This window comes from Danio rerio, chromosome 21, assembly GCF_049306965.1.
Source record: "Danio rerio strain Tuebingen ecotype United States chromosome 21, GRCz12tu, whole genome shotgun sequence".
NCBI classification, from domain to species: Eukaryota; Metazoa; Chordata; class Actinopteri; order Cypriniformes; family Danionidae; genus Danio; species Danio rerio.
In genome coordinates, this window is record NC_133196.1 from 26,963,791 (window position 1) to 26,976,885 (window position 13,095).

At 36.2% G+C, this 13,095-nt stretch overlaps 2 protein-coding genes across 3 annotated transcripts in view; one reads left to right on the forward strand and one right to left on the reverse strand.

Moving 5' to 3' along the window:
* Nucleotides 1–4,195, reverse strand: part of cnksr2b (connector enhancer of kinase suppressor of Ras 2b) — a 102,947-nt gene extending 98,752 nt beyond the window's left edge. For both annotated transcript variants that reach the window (XM_073935397.1, XM_073935398.1), the window contains exon 1: nucleotides 3,755–4,195. The gene's annotated coding sequence lies outside the window, so the exon portion shown is untranslated. The remainder of the gene's footprint in view (nucleotides 1–3,754) is intronic.
* Nucleotides 3,190–12,691, forward strand: nlrc3l1 (NLR family, CARD domain containing 3-like 1). The gene is made up of 7 exons (XM_009295431.4): nucleotides 3,190–3,450; nucleotides 4,101–4,290; nucleotides 5,643–5,744; nucleotides 6,330–6,425; nucleotides 8,385–8,514; nucleotides 8,617–8,857; nucleotides 10,872–12,691. Exons 2-7 carry the CDS (start codon nucleotides 4,145–4,147, stop codon nucleotides 12,440–12,442), a joined length of 2,286 nt encoding a protein of 761 aa, XP_009293706.1. The 5' UTR covers nucleotides 3,190–3,450; nucleotides 4,101–4,144; the 3' UTR covers nucleotides 12,443–12,691.
* Nucleotides 12,692–13,095: the final 404 nt, after the last annotated feature.

Below are 13,095 nucleotides of genomic sequence, written 5' to 3' on the forward strand. Positions count from 1 at the left end.
CAGCTTTACAGAAAATAGATAAAGCACATAAAACATTGGCAAGAAAAATGACCAAAAAAAATGCAATTTGGGAACACTGCAAATGATGGAAGAAGAATTCAACATGTCTAAACCAAGAAAAAGTTTGGAGTGCATATTTTATGCATAAGTTAAAATGCACACCTATAAATCTAATACTTCTCTACTAAAAGGAAACAGGCGTATAAACAACTATTTTTTGCAATGATTATATATTTTTTTGCAATGAGTATAACAAGAAGTTATATGTTTTATGTAATTTTCCAGCCAGGTTTTAGTCACCTTGAAATTTTGTGAAAAACTCAGAAGTTCTTTCAGTTATTTATAAAAAGGCTTAAATGCATGCAAGACCTTTCAAACATTTTTGCTCATCTCCAGCTAACACAAACACTTATGATCGGTTCATGAGATCGGCCAGATCAGCGAGTACCAATCATTAAATGTGATTATTGGTTGATACCGATCTTCGGCTGATCGATCGGAGCATCTTTACTAGTCAGCCTTCAATAGCTCAGTTGGTAGAGCAGAGGACTGCAATCCTAAGGTTGCTGGTTCGACTCTGGCTCAAATGTTGTTTTGCCTGTTTTAAGTGTATAGTTGTGTTGACTTGACTTGAGCTTGTAATAACTACAGTATGTCATACCCATGTCATTATACTAACTTGTAGCCTGATATGTCACAAAAACATGTACACATGCATGCTGGTGGTTTACGAAGGCTCTCGTAATGTATTTGATACAGTAACAAACGCATTTTAAAGGGTCGTACCCCACCCCTACCCTGGAAACGTGTGGCAAAGTCTAAATATTAAAAGACTGTTAAGTATGATTTTAAGCGTTTTGAATTACAAGAAGACTTTCTTATAAACCGCATCAAAAGATATGCAATCTATTACACAATTGTGTGTCCTTGTAAACCACATAAACCTGCATACATACACATACACACGTTTATTAATTTGGTGTGACTACCAGTAACCAGTATCCAAATAATCTCAAAGAGCTTTTTATGTTTTATGACTCTTACAGTATGGTACAAATATGAGCCATTGGTATCAGGAGTAACATTTTTACATGTTGTTAATGATTATATGACATATTCAAACCTGCATTTTGTTGGAATTTAGCTTAACCAATATATCTCTGATTCAAGGCTTCAGGTCTCTTTAGTATCCAATAAATTTACACAGTCTAGTAAAATTATAAACTATTTATACTGTCCAATAAAAAAAATAAACAGTCTATGTGCAATTGGGAGGTAAGCTCTTTTCTGTGATTGTTTTAGAACTTATGATTTATTTGCCTATAGGACAAAAGACTAAGAATAATAAACAGCAGTAAACTGTTAAAACTGCTCTACAGTTAACAATTAACACATAAACAATTGTGTTTATGACCATGCATAAAAAAGAAAAAGAAAATACAAGCTTTCAATATCAAGCAAGTTAATGAGCTGTTTTTAACATCTAAAAATCAATGGAAGTAAATGAGACCAGAAAAGTTTTCTAGTTAGGTTCCAATGGCTGTGCCTGATCTTACATGAAAGAATAAGGTCCATACTGTATTTGAAATGTTAAGCTGCATTGCATTGAGCTATAATGTTTACAAAAATGTCCAAAAAATTAATAATGTCCTGCTGACCGTAATCATCATGTAAGAGCGAGCGCAGCCATTGGAATCTTTTTGGCTCAACACTTCCGGTCTCATTCACTTCCATTGATTTTTAGATGTTAAAAAAAGATAGTTATGCAGCTTGATGTTGTAAAATGATATTTTTATATTACTATTATATTATATTATTATTTATATATTATTATATTGTTCTACTTTTTGTGTGTAATTTTGAACACACTTGTTTGTAGAGCGAGTGGTTTGACCGTTTTCTGTCATTTATTACTCTTTTTGTCATTTCTCCCATAAGGGACTGAATGGGAAGTTCTATAACAATTGTGAAAACTGACGCACTTTGACATTGAAGAATAAATTCAATACCAGATTTTATTTTTCATTGTAAAAAAATAAGGATTGTGGATACAGGCTAAAAATAACCATTTAATTATGTACTGAATAAAGAACAAACAAAGTCGTTTCCAAACACAAAACCAGTGCACTAATGATAATTTCACTTTAAAAAAAAAATCTGCTTAGCATGTAACATCGGCTATGAGTACTAAACTGTTTTTTTTTTTTTTTTTTTTTATTAGAACCTTCAACAAGAGTACAAATTTATACTGAAAAGTGATAAATCCTACAAAAAATAAAATAAAATACAAGCAGAACATAGCAAAACAAAAAGAGAAACAACAATAAAGCCAGATGTAATATAAATTTCAATAGAACATTTTAAAGTTATCTTAAAGCACGATCGCAGTGATGTATAAAAGGTCACATATAAAAATGTCATATGAATATTATAGAAAAGATACATAAAATTTACAGTATCAATTTTAAAACATTGCTGGAGGCAGAGATTGTCTCCAAATATTATTTAAAATATTTACAAAAAATTAGAAACAAGCTTTATAGACACAAATTTAAATTTGTGTATAAAACATTTTGCCAGTAAAATAGAGGACTATACTGTTTGTAAGCTACTAGGCTAACTACAAAATCTACAGTTGAAGTCAGAATTATTAGCCCCCCTTTAATTTTTTTTTAAATATTTCCCAAATAATGTTTAACAGAGCAAGGAAATTTTCACAGTAAGTCTGACAATATTTTTTTCTTCTGGAGAAAGTCTTATTTGTATTATTGCGGCTTGAATAAAAAAATATAATAAAAAAAACATTTGAAGGTCCAATTAGCTTCTTTAAGCTGTATTGTCATTTGAGTCTACAGAACAAAAAATTATCCTAATTCAATAACTTGCCTAATTAGTCTTACCTGCCTAGTTAGTTAAGCCTTTAAATGTCACTTTAAGCTGTATAGAAGTGTCTTGAAAAATATCTAGTCAAATATTATTTACTGTCATCATGGCAAAGATAAAATAAATCAGTTATTAGAAATGAGTTATTAAAACTATTTTGTTTAGAAATGTGCTGACAAAATCTACTCTCTAGAAATTGGGGGGTAAACAAGGGAGCAAATAATTCGGGGGACAAATATTCTGACTTTAACTGTACGTCACTAAATATTTTGACTGCAGTTTCTTTAAGAAAACCAGGAAGTGAACAACTTCAAATCGAAAGTGATTCTTATCAGACACATTAGCAGCGCGTAGAAGTAGGTTCGCTAGTAAAGTTTAATATACACGTGTCTGTAGTATCATACGAGTCCACAATTTATGCTAATAGAAAACAGTTTATGGAAAAATCATCAAAAATGCACTAGTTAACCAACCGGGTTAGCGTCGATTTCCGGAATTTTATGCGAACTAAGCTTGATCGACAGGAGAGGGCAGAAACACTGCTAAAGACATAAACAACAAACACGGGTAAGTTTATTAATAGACAGCTGCTATAGCTATACTTTAATATAGGCTTAAAGTTCTTATTAACATAAACTGTGTGTCCAAAAGACATCAAAAAGGCCATATGATTAACGTTTGCTGAACAAAAAGTTTCTTTAAATATTAGGACAAATGGACTTTTCTCAACGTAACTAGCTAGTTTTGTTGTTGTTGTGCACATTAATTAGCATGTTAACGTACCATTTTTTTGCATATTTATGAAGTAAACAGTACTGAACCGGTCCAACCTGTGTTAACAAGAACAACTAAGGTTAAAAAGTCTCTTTACCTCAAACAGCGTTTCTGTCACTGCTGGAAACATCTTAAAAACTCGTGACGCCAAAAGTAAATCAGCACGTTACAGTGCTCTGCTGTACGTTTATAAGTAAGCCCAGACATAAGCAGGCAGTTCATGATTGTCTGTCGGTTGCTAAACTGCCATTTTTGCAACTGGCATCAGAAATTAGGGGACTAAAACATTACTTGTGTGTGTGGTATAGAAAGGGTTAAGCCCTATATAACAAACATCTTCGATTTTAATGCTCACGTCGCAGCACTGCAGTCCTCCTGCAAGAAGAGGCATGGTCCATTCACAAAAAGGCAATTGAGGGTAATCTGCGCATCTCTCTTAACAGGGTAATCATCAGTTTTGTGACAAACGAAGATTAAATAGCAAAACATGGACGACGACGTGGACATGGCGTCAGACAACAGTCTGCCATTAGGAATCGGGGCTTCCGCATTCGGAAGTGAAAATGGGGATGAAGAGGACGTCCTTCCTGAGAGGACACTTCCATTCTCTCTGGGATACTCCGATCCTGTGGGGTAATATGGCTTTTTTGGTAATATGATATTGGTGGGGTGGTATGATTCAGCAGTTGATGTCCATGTTGATGTTCATTTTAGACGCGTGCATGTTCTGTGGTTCAAGTGCGACACCTGCTGGTGAGATAAATCCGCTTTCAAACACAAAAACAAACGTACAATACCATATTCTGTTTTAGTGTTAAAGAACAAACAACTCATACATATTAGAAATTAAACATTTAATTTTATAACACATTTAACCAATTAACTGGCATTGTATAACAGTAGTATAAAAATTCTGTCAGGCATTTTAGGACAGGAATTATTTGATAACAGTAAAAGACTCATTAATTATAGAAAGCTATAATTACATGTTATCTTAAACCTTAAAACAACTAAGTTTTAACCTACCTGTCTTGGCCATTTCTCAGGTTTTTAATAATTTATCATATATATATATATTTTGATTGTTGCTTATTATTCAATAATATATGTAACAGGTTCTGTATATATACAGGTTCTGCTATACACACTACCGTAAGGTTTGGGGTCGGAAAGATTTATATTGTTTTAAAATAAGCTTCTCCTGCTCACCAAGGCTGCATTTATTTAATCAAAAATGCAATTCAAATTTATAAATGTTATTGCACTTTAAAACAACTGTTCATAAGTAGTTTATAATTTAATTTAATCATTTATTCCGGTCATTTTAATTATTAATTTTTAGCTTCATTACTCCAGTCTTCAGAGTCACATGATCCTTCAGAAATCATTCTAATATTAATGATTGTTACTATTATTAATGGCAATAGTAATAAATGCAATAGTGACTGGAGTAATAATTTAATATAAACTACTAAAGTAATATATATTTAATAAATGTTTAACAATTTAACAGTTTTTTGTTAAATTTAACATTTAATAAATGCCACCTTGATGAAAAGAATAATTTTCTCAACAAATAAAAACATGGAGAAAAAAAAATTATAGTGTATATAGTCGACATTTGAAAAAAAAATCTGAATTGTCCTAAGACAAGAATGGGTGTTTTTCAAATGTTTTGATCCACTTCAAATGTTGACTACTATACATAATATAACATTTACACTAAATGACGATAGAACAATTAAAATAGATTTTTGCTAAAGTTTCCAAAAATTTCCACTTCCATTTAATATGCGTTCTATGTATAAATCTCTTTCTAAGTTTAATTTGATGCATACTCCAAAATGGGACATTGTGTCTTTGACCTATTTACTAAGTTTAGTGTTGCCTTATGTACGTGTAGTTAGATGCAACCCATTCACTTACAGTTTACAGTCTCTTGTGTGTAATAAATGACACAATCAAAAATTCGTATTTTTCACCAGACAATATGTGGAGAGAGCAGAGTCGCCTGCATCCAGTTACAACTCCATGGAAAGTAACAGCTGGTCAGAAACAAGAGAAGAGCATGGACCGACTCGCACACAGTAAGATTTCATCAGCGACATTCACTGTTTTGATATAAGCTCAGGGGCAGTTTTATTTACATCTATTGAAAAAATCTCGAGGCCACTTGAACATTCAGTTTCTCTGGATTTATTACATATATTGGTTTGAGTAAAATGTAAATATATTTTATTCTTTAATGGGCATGATCATTTACAGCTTATTCTGGCAGAAAATGCATCTAAAATGACATTGCTTTATTTTGAATTTGGATGAAATGTCATCTGTAGTTTACAGGAAAAAAAAGCTAAATGTTATTATGTTTTACTCCAGCATAACCATACAGTAAATCTTAAATCTAAAGAAACAAGTCCTGATCTCTCGATTTTTTTTATAGCTGGCACAGGTAATACTGTATGTTCATTATAAAGTGTAACAGCATTTTAGAGAAAGGATTTAGGGTTTAGCAGTGGCATATGTAGCAAATGCAGTCAATTAAAATGACACCTACTGTAGAATGTTTTTTTAGAGAGAGATCAGAGACTTTGTTCTCTGTGTGCTTGTGGCTTAGGTTGTCATTCTCGTATGTCTGGTTGGCCAAGATAAGAGTTTAACTTTTTCCACAGGGTTCAGCTATACAGACGGGACTCATCTGCTTCTAGCAGTGATTCCTTTATTAGTGATGATGAAGACTTGAATATGGAGGATGAAGCTGGAGAAAGGTCAGCCAAAGTCACATGATGCATCTCTACTGTTTTGAGTTGAGCCATAACCATGCTTATTAGTTTACGATTCAAAGGTCTTATATTATGTTTTGAGTCATTTTAAGACTGGCAGATGTTGTTTATACTGATTAATGCCTTTAAACATTTGGATATGAGGATTGTTTATTGATTTAATATTCATTCATTTGAAACATTCATCTATATTTATTTAATTTAAAAATACATTTAGTAGGATTTTTTTATGTTTAGATTTTTCACTTCATCCTTAATGTTAATACAATTTTAACATTGCCAATAAAAGGTTTGGGGTCAGTAATATAAAAATGAACCCCTCCTCTTTCGGTTCAAGTCTTCCTCAGAATGCTTTTAACAAATGCTTTATTATGGGCGTGGAGTGCTGCGAGCAAAGGGAGGAGTGGGTATGGCCTGCAGAACAGGGAAAATAGGGGAGCAAACAGTTGGCTCACAAAATGAGAGACAAACCTTAAAGAGACCCATGATTTTATAGTTTACAAAGTTAAAATGCAAAGAAATATACAGCAATTTAATGTCCTGCTACATTTGTTATTCATAATTTCATATAGGTCTATACAAACCACAATTTATTTATACCATTATAAATATAATCATGTTAATATAAACCCTGGGTCTGAATGCAGACACAGTGGAAAGCAGTGCAGCACATCTCTTGTCTATTTCAACCATTAGCCCTGCCAGTAATCTGGAGGATTTTAAACATAGGCGAACACAGCAGCACAGATATAGGTGATGTGTCTGAATGGTAAGGAACTTAACTGATAAAAGACAAAGTCCGCCATTCTCTAATTCTCATACAGCTCTCTTGACAAAAGTGCTTGCTCCACACATACAGCTTTACTGTATCAGCCCTGACAGAATTGCGGGGAAAAACGTGCAACAAACCCTGTGAATCATGGAAACAAACACATACAACCCTTCATAAACAGTTAAATACTATGTGCCGTGTTCAGTCACAGTCTCACTGCCTGGCAGGTTTGCCTTGCCTACGGAAAGCACATGCAGTCATGAATATTCAGTGGTTATTTTTGTAATTTGCGAGGTCCCTGAACAGATCAGGGTGGTGCCGGATCAGATTTCAAAGATGCCGGATCCAGCTTGTTCCAGCGCAAATTAAGCCCTGTGAATAATTAAGAAGCAGGGTCTTCTTCTTTTTCTTTGTTTTTAACAATGGATAGAATAGTGCAGAGAATTGCTAGGAAATAGTTGGTAGCAGAGAGAGGGGAAGGGTCGTCAAAGGACTTCAAGCCGGGAATTGAACTCGGGTCACTATGAGCACCATGGTGCTATATGTCACCGCATTAACCCGTAGGCTATTGGTGCCAACGAAGCAGGCTTCTCATAGGATAAGAATTTTCCGCTATGAATAATAATGAGAAACCAACACGTCACCACTGGACAGGCAGATCAGTGTTACGTCATCGATTTTGATCCCACCCCAAAAAATATTTTAAACCCAGACGATGAAATTAGCGAACAAATAAAACATGATCATTTTGAGCTTTTATGTTGTGTATTATCATGTAACACACAAAATATGTTAAAAAAATCTCAAAATAAATTGCTCAGGCAGAACCTTTTAAGCAGCACAACTGTTTTCAGAAATTCTTAATTATAATAATAATTCATCAAATCAACATAAGAGGGATTTTTGATTGATCACGTGACATCGAAAACTGTAGTAATGATTTCCAAAATTCGAAAAGAAATGACATGAAAATATAATAAAATAGAAAAAGGTTATTTGAAAATATAATTAACTTTACTGCTTTGATCAATAAATGTAGCCTTGGTGAGCATAAAACTTCTCTTAAAAAACATTTTAAAATCTCAGCAGCACCCAAACTTAGTTTGTACTAAGTAGGACAGTGTTCATTTGTTGTCACCTAAATATCTTTTATTTGTACTTTTTGTTTTAAGTGTACGGAAAAAGAGCAAGAGGGAAGCAACTGTGAAACAACAAAATCAACCTCCTCCTGTTAAACCAGAGTTGGAAGTGGATCCAAATGAGAAGAGGCATCCTGCAATGACTGTGGCATTCGCTTTCAATGTAAGGCTTACAATCATTCACAGTCCATTTAAAGCCATACATCCTGTTTTTCACGCATCCCTTTAACGAAGAGTTGCGAAAACATTCTGTGCTTTATCTCAGGCCCTCACAATCTGCCTAAAGAAACTGGCACAGGACGAATTAAAGGTCTTCAAGAAACTCCTGTGGGACCGATATCCAGAACGCTTCCGTGATCCCTTGGACGGACTTGATATTGTGGATCTAGTGGATAAGATGCTGGAGCTCTGTGATATTGAGGTGTCTATGAAGATCACGCTGGCAATCCTTCATTTTTTGAACTTAAAGAAGCTGTCTGAATATCTGCAAGGGCTTTGCAAAAGAAGTAAGTTCTGTTACTGAATTTATTATCTGATTCTTTAGCCGAAATATAACCATAATTGTTACCAGTGAGAAGAAAGAAAAGCTCTTTGACCACTCTTGTGAAACTGTAATGTGTCATGGCTGACCACTTGTGACCGGATCACTGAAAATGCATTTTAACACCAAGTTAATTTTAATTTATCTAGCACATTTAAATTCAACAAGTGTTGTACCACAGTGCTGGAAAAATAGTACCCAAGATTAAACCATATCTAACACAACAACAATATAAAACTCTTAAGATACAAATAAAAGCATGCAGATAAACCAAAACAAAATATAACTAATATTTTCAGGCGTCACCATGGACTCAAGAGAACAATGTGGGCGATGACCTCATGGCTGTAAGAAATAAACATTCCACTGTTAGTGAGCTGCAACCTCGATGGTTCAAGGAGAACCAATGGTTAAACGGGACTGGAAAGAAGCAATTGGTTGCAGGAAGGAAGAGATCATGACAAAGAATAAAGTTTAAATGGCCATGAAACCTTATTCACACCTCTAGTTTGAAAAAAAAGTCAGCAAAGGGGGTGAGTCCAGTTTTGTTCAGGTGGGAGTGTCGAGTGGCGAAAGAGTGTAGGGTTTGCATGAAAAGGGGAGTTTATTACATGGACAACAGCTGATTTTCACACCAGCAACACAAACACAGGTGCAAGGAAGATAGACAGTGATTCAGAGAGCAGATCTGAGAGCTGTGTGGAAGTAGAGGATGTTTAGTCCATAATGTTGTAGTGATATTACTGTAAACTTAGTAACTAAATCATTTTGGCTAAGGTATGTCTTTAAAAAAAATGAAAGAGTATTGCTGACGATACTAACTAACTTTGCCATCTGAATAAACATAAACAAAGAACAATGATCACACACTTATCCAATATGTAGAGACAGGAATATCAACACAAACTGGAACCGCGTCTTTTTTTTAAAAGGAGACGAGTGGCAAATCTGGATTTCACCATTTCTATATGCGTAAAGCTCTGTTCCTTACAAACATATTTTTTTGCATGTTAGCCAGTGCTGAATTGGTAAATTGTGAGGTCCCGAAACACATTGGGGTCAGTGATCTGGCATGTTACCCGAGGATGGAAAGGTGCCGCGCATGAAAGTGAAGAGTTGGGAAGTTGCAGAAGAAAGTGAAAGTGAACAGCAGATGGGGAGGAGGGCAGTTGAGGAGGGGGATCGGTAAAATGAGGAGCCGGATGAGATTTTAGAGGTGGCAGATCCGGTGTGTTCCAGCACAAATTAAGCCCTGATGTTAGCAGACCACTGTAATCCAATGTCTTGGATCCACACATGAGCGATGCTCTCATCGCGGAGAAATGGAAACAAAACCTTCATTGCAGCATGTTTATAAACGCAACACTGACGATCAATGTCTCCAAACAATTCTTCTACTACTTGTTTGAATTACGATTGGCAACATAACGCAGCGTCTCTCTGAAGAGTAACAGGTAAAAGTAGTCTTAGAAGCTATATCATGCATATTAAGTTGCATAAGTTGCATCATTCATTATAGAGCATGCTGATTGGTTCGACCCAAGTCTTTCTCATGATTTAATGAACAGACATGCTGAAAACTAAAATGACGTCACTTTGTATCAGCCGGTATATACAGCCAATTTCCACTCTGGAATTTACACAATGATCGCATGGCCATGAAATAGCTTAAAAAATTTTCTTTTCAAATCAGACGGACAGATTTTCTCTAAACAACGCAAAAATAATACATTTTACTAAAAGTGTTTTTAGCAATGTGGCACATATATATGACTGTCAACATCCCAAAAATGTGTTTCGTGACCCTTTAAGAATATGGTGATATCAGGTATAACTCCTGATACCAGGATAACTCCTGAAGTGGTTGGTGCAATCTGAATGTAATCTGCCTTGGATGTACTTAATGTATTAAGTGTATACAGACCCACAGTACATTATACCTTTAGTCTTTAATGAGTTTCATTTTTAATGTTTTGCAGACGAAGTGCGCTACGAGTTGAAATTGTCACTTAAGAGGAAGTATGAGATGGTATACGAAGGGTTAAGTCAACAAGGACAACCAGTGCCCTTTGAGTCGGTCTATACAGATCTTTACATCACAGATGGCATCAATGCATCAGTGAACAGCGAGCACGAGTTCAGATCTAAGATAGAACAGCTCGAAGAGACGGGCAAAGTCAACCGAACACCAATAGCAAGAGAGGAAATCTTTCCCCTTGGTAATGAGAGGTCAAGGCATGTCAGGTCATTGTTAACCAGAGGAGTCCCAGGATGTGGTAAATCGTTTGCTGTGCAGCGCTTCATCCTCGACTGGGTGGATGGGAAAGTCAACGAAAATATTTACTTTGTCCTTCCTCTGCCATTCAAGGAGCTGAATCAGATGCTAGAAGGAGAGTACACCCTCCTTACTCTAGTCAGCACATTTTATCCAGAGATGAAGGAAATAGACACTCTAGATTTCGAAGGCTGTCCTGTACTATTCATATGTGACGGACTGGATGACACTCAAATCCTCTTTAATTTCCGGAGAACAGTATATTGCTGTGATCTGACCAAGCCTGTGAATGTGCAAGTGTTGATGACCAATCTCATCAGAGGGAACCTGCTGTATAGCGCCAGCGTATGGGTCACTTCTAGAGCAGGATCTCTAGATGTGATCCCGCCAGAACACGTCCACCAGCTCATGGAGGTTCGTGGCTTCAATAATGATCAGAAAGAGGCCTATTTTAGAAAGACCATCCCAGACGGAGAGCTTGCCGAGAAGGTGATTGCTCACATCAAGTCTTCAAAGACGCTGTTTATTATGTGCTACTCGCCGCTCTTTTGCTGGGTGGCATCTAAAGTGCTTCAGCGTCAGTTGGTCAGATCTTCAGCAGAGCTGCCCAAAACACTGACCGGTCTGTACACCACCATGCTGCATCTTCACACTAAAATGTGTGATCAGAAACTGCTGAACAACCCCAATAAACACACCAGTGGTCTGACTTCTGAGATTTTGCTCCTTAAGCTTGCAAAGCTGGCGTACGGGATGCTTGAGAAGAACGTGTTTCAGATTGAGAAAGAGCACTGGGAAGAGATCGAGTTGCCGGAGTCGTACCCTGCCATCGTCTGCACCGGCCTCTGCTCTGAGTATTACAGAGAGAAGTACATGATTTACACAGAGAAGGTGAGCTGCTTCTCTCATCCGACCATTCAGGAGTACCTTGCGGCTCTTCATGTTTTCTACTGCTACAGGAAACATGGAAAGAACGTCCTTGATCCGAGCAAGCTGAAGGTCTTAAAGGTTTCCTTGACAGACTTGCTTAAGAGCGCAGTTGACAAAGTTTTAAACACCAAGAATAGCAACTATGATATCTTTCTCCGCTTCTTGCTGGGTTTGTCTGTAGAGGCCAACCAGGAGGTGCTCAAGAGCCTCCTGCAGATCTCCAGCAGCTCTAGCCAGCACGCACGCGATGAGACCACTCGCTTCATCTTGAAGAAAATCAAAGAAGGACACTACGCGGAGAAACATGAAACCCTTATGCGCTGCATTGATGAACTTAACCCATAACCGCAGCACTGAAGTGTTGAGTAAAAAGAGTCCCATGATGAACTTAAACCAAATGAACCTAAAGCACGGCTCACACAGTCTGATTTTTAATAATTCTACACGATTGCCGCATGACAGACTGCACAAAAATGACTCCGATGTTACACTCTAAGATCTCAGTTCAGACTGAACAACAATGCAGTAATTTTGCATACAGCATGCCTCAATAATTAAATTAAAAAAAGCACTGGTTTGAAGGTGTAACGTTCATTCTGCACTCCTCTTGGTTGTTGCTTTGATGCTTGTTGTAACTAAAGTCACACTACGTGAACGTATCTCAAATCTTCTAAAAATGCTAGAACCTAAGGGAAAATTTGATCGCATCTGTTAAGCGGCTGTCAGTAAACATGTCAAACCAATGATCAAAGTCCACAGATTTGAGTCTAGGATTACAGGAATCTTTTAGTATTTCCTAAATTTTACTAAGATAACCAAATCGTGGTTGAAATCACAGTGTGAGCAGGGCTTAAGTTGTTATACCAAAGGTGTGTGGTGGTAGAAAAAATGAGCTATGAATGTTTTCAACCATCCAAAAGTTCATCTCCCAAAAGCGTTAGGGCTTTTCACACTGTACATAAATCGCTGTGAACACTGCTTTTAATCAAGGGTGAAGA

Bases quoted from the DNA above. Each gene is read 5' to 3' on its own strand.
- nlrc3l1 (XM_009295431.4), top strand. From the start codon at position 4,145: ATGGACGACGACGTGGACATGGCGTCAGACAACAGTCTGCCATTAGGA. The intron at 4,291-5,642 runs GTAATATGGCTT...ATTTTTCACCAG, and splicing joins GGATACTCCGATCCTGTGGG to ACAATATGTGGAGAGAGCAG. The intron at 6,426-8,384 runs GTCAGCCAAAGT...TTTTGTTTTAAG, and splicing joins GAGGATGAAGCTGGAGAAAG to TGTACGGAAAAAGAGCAAGA.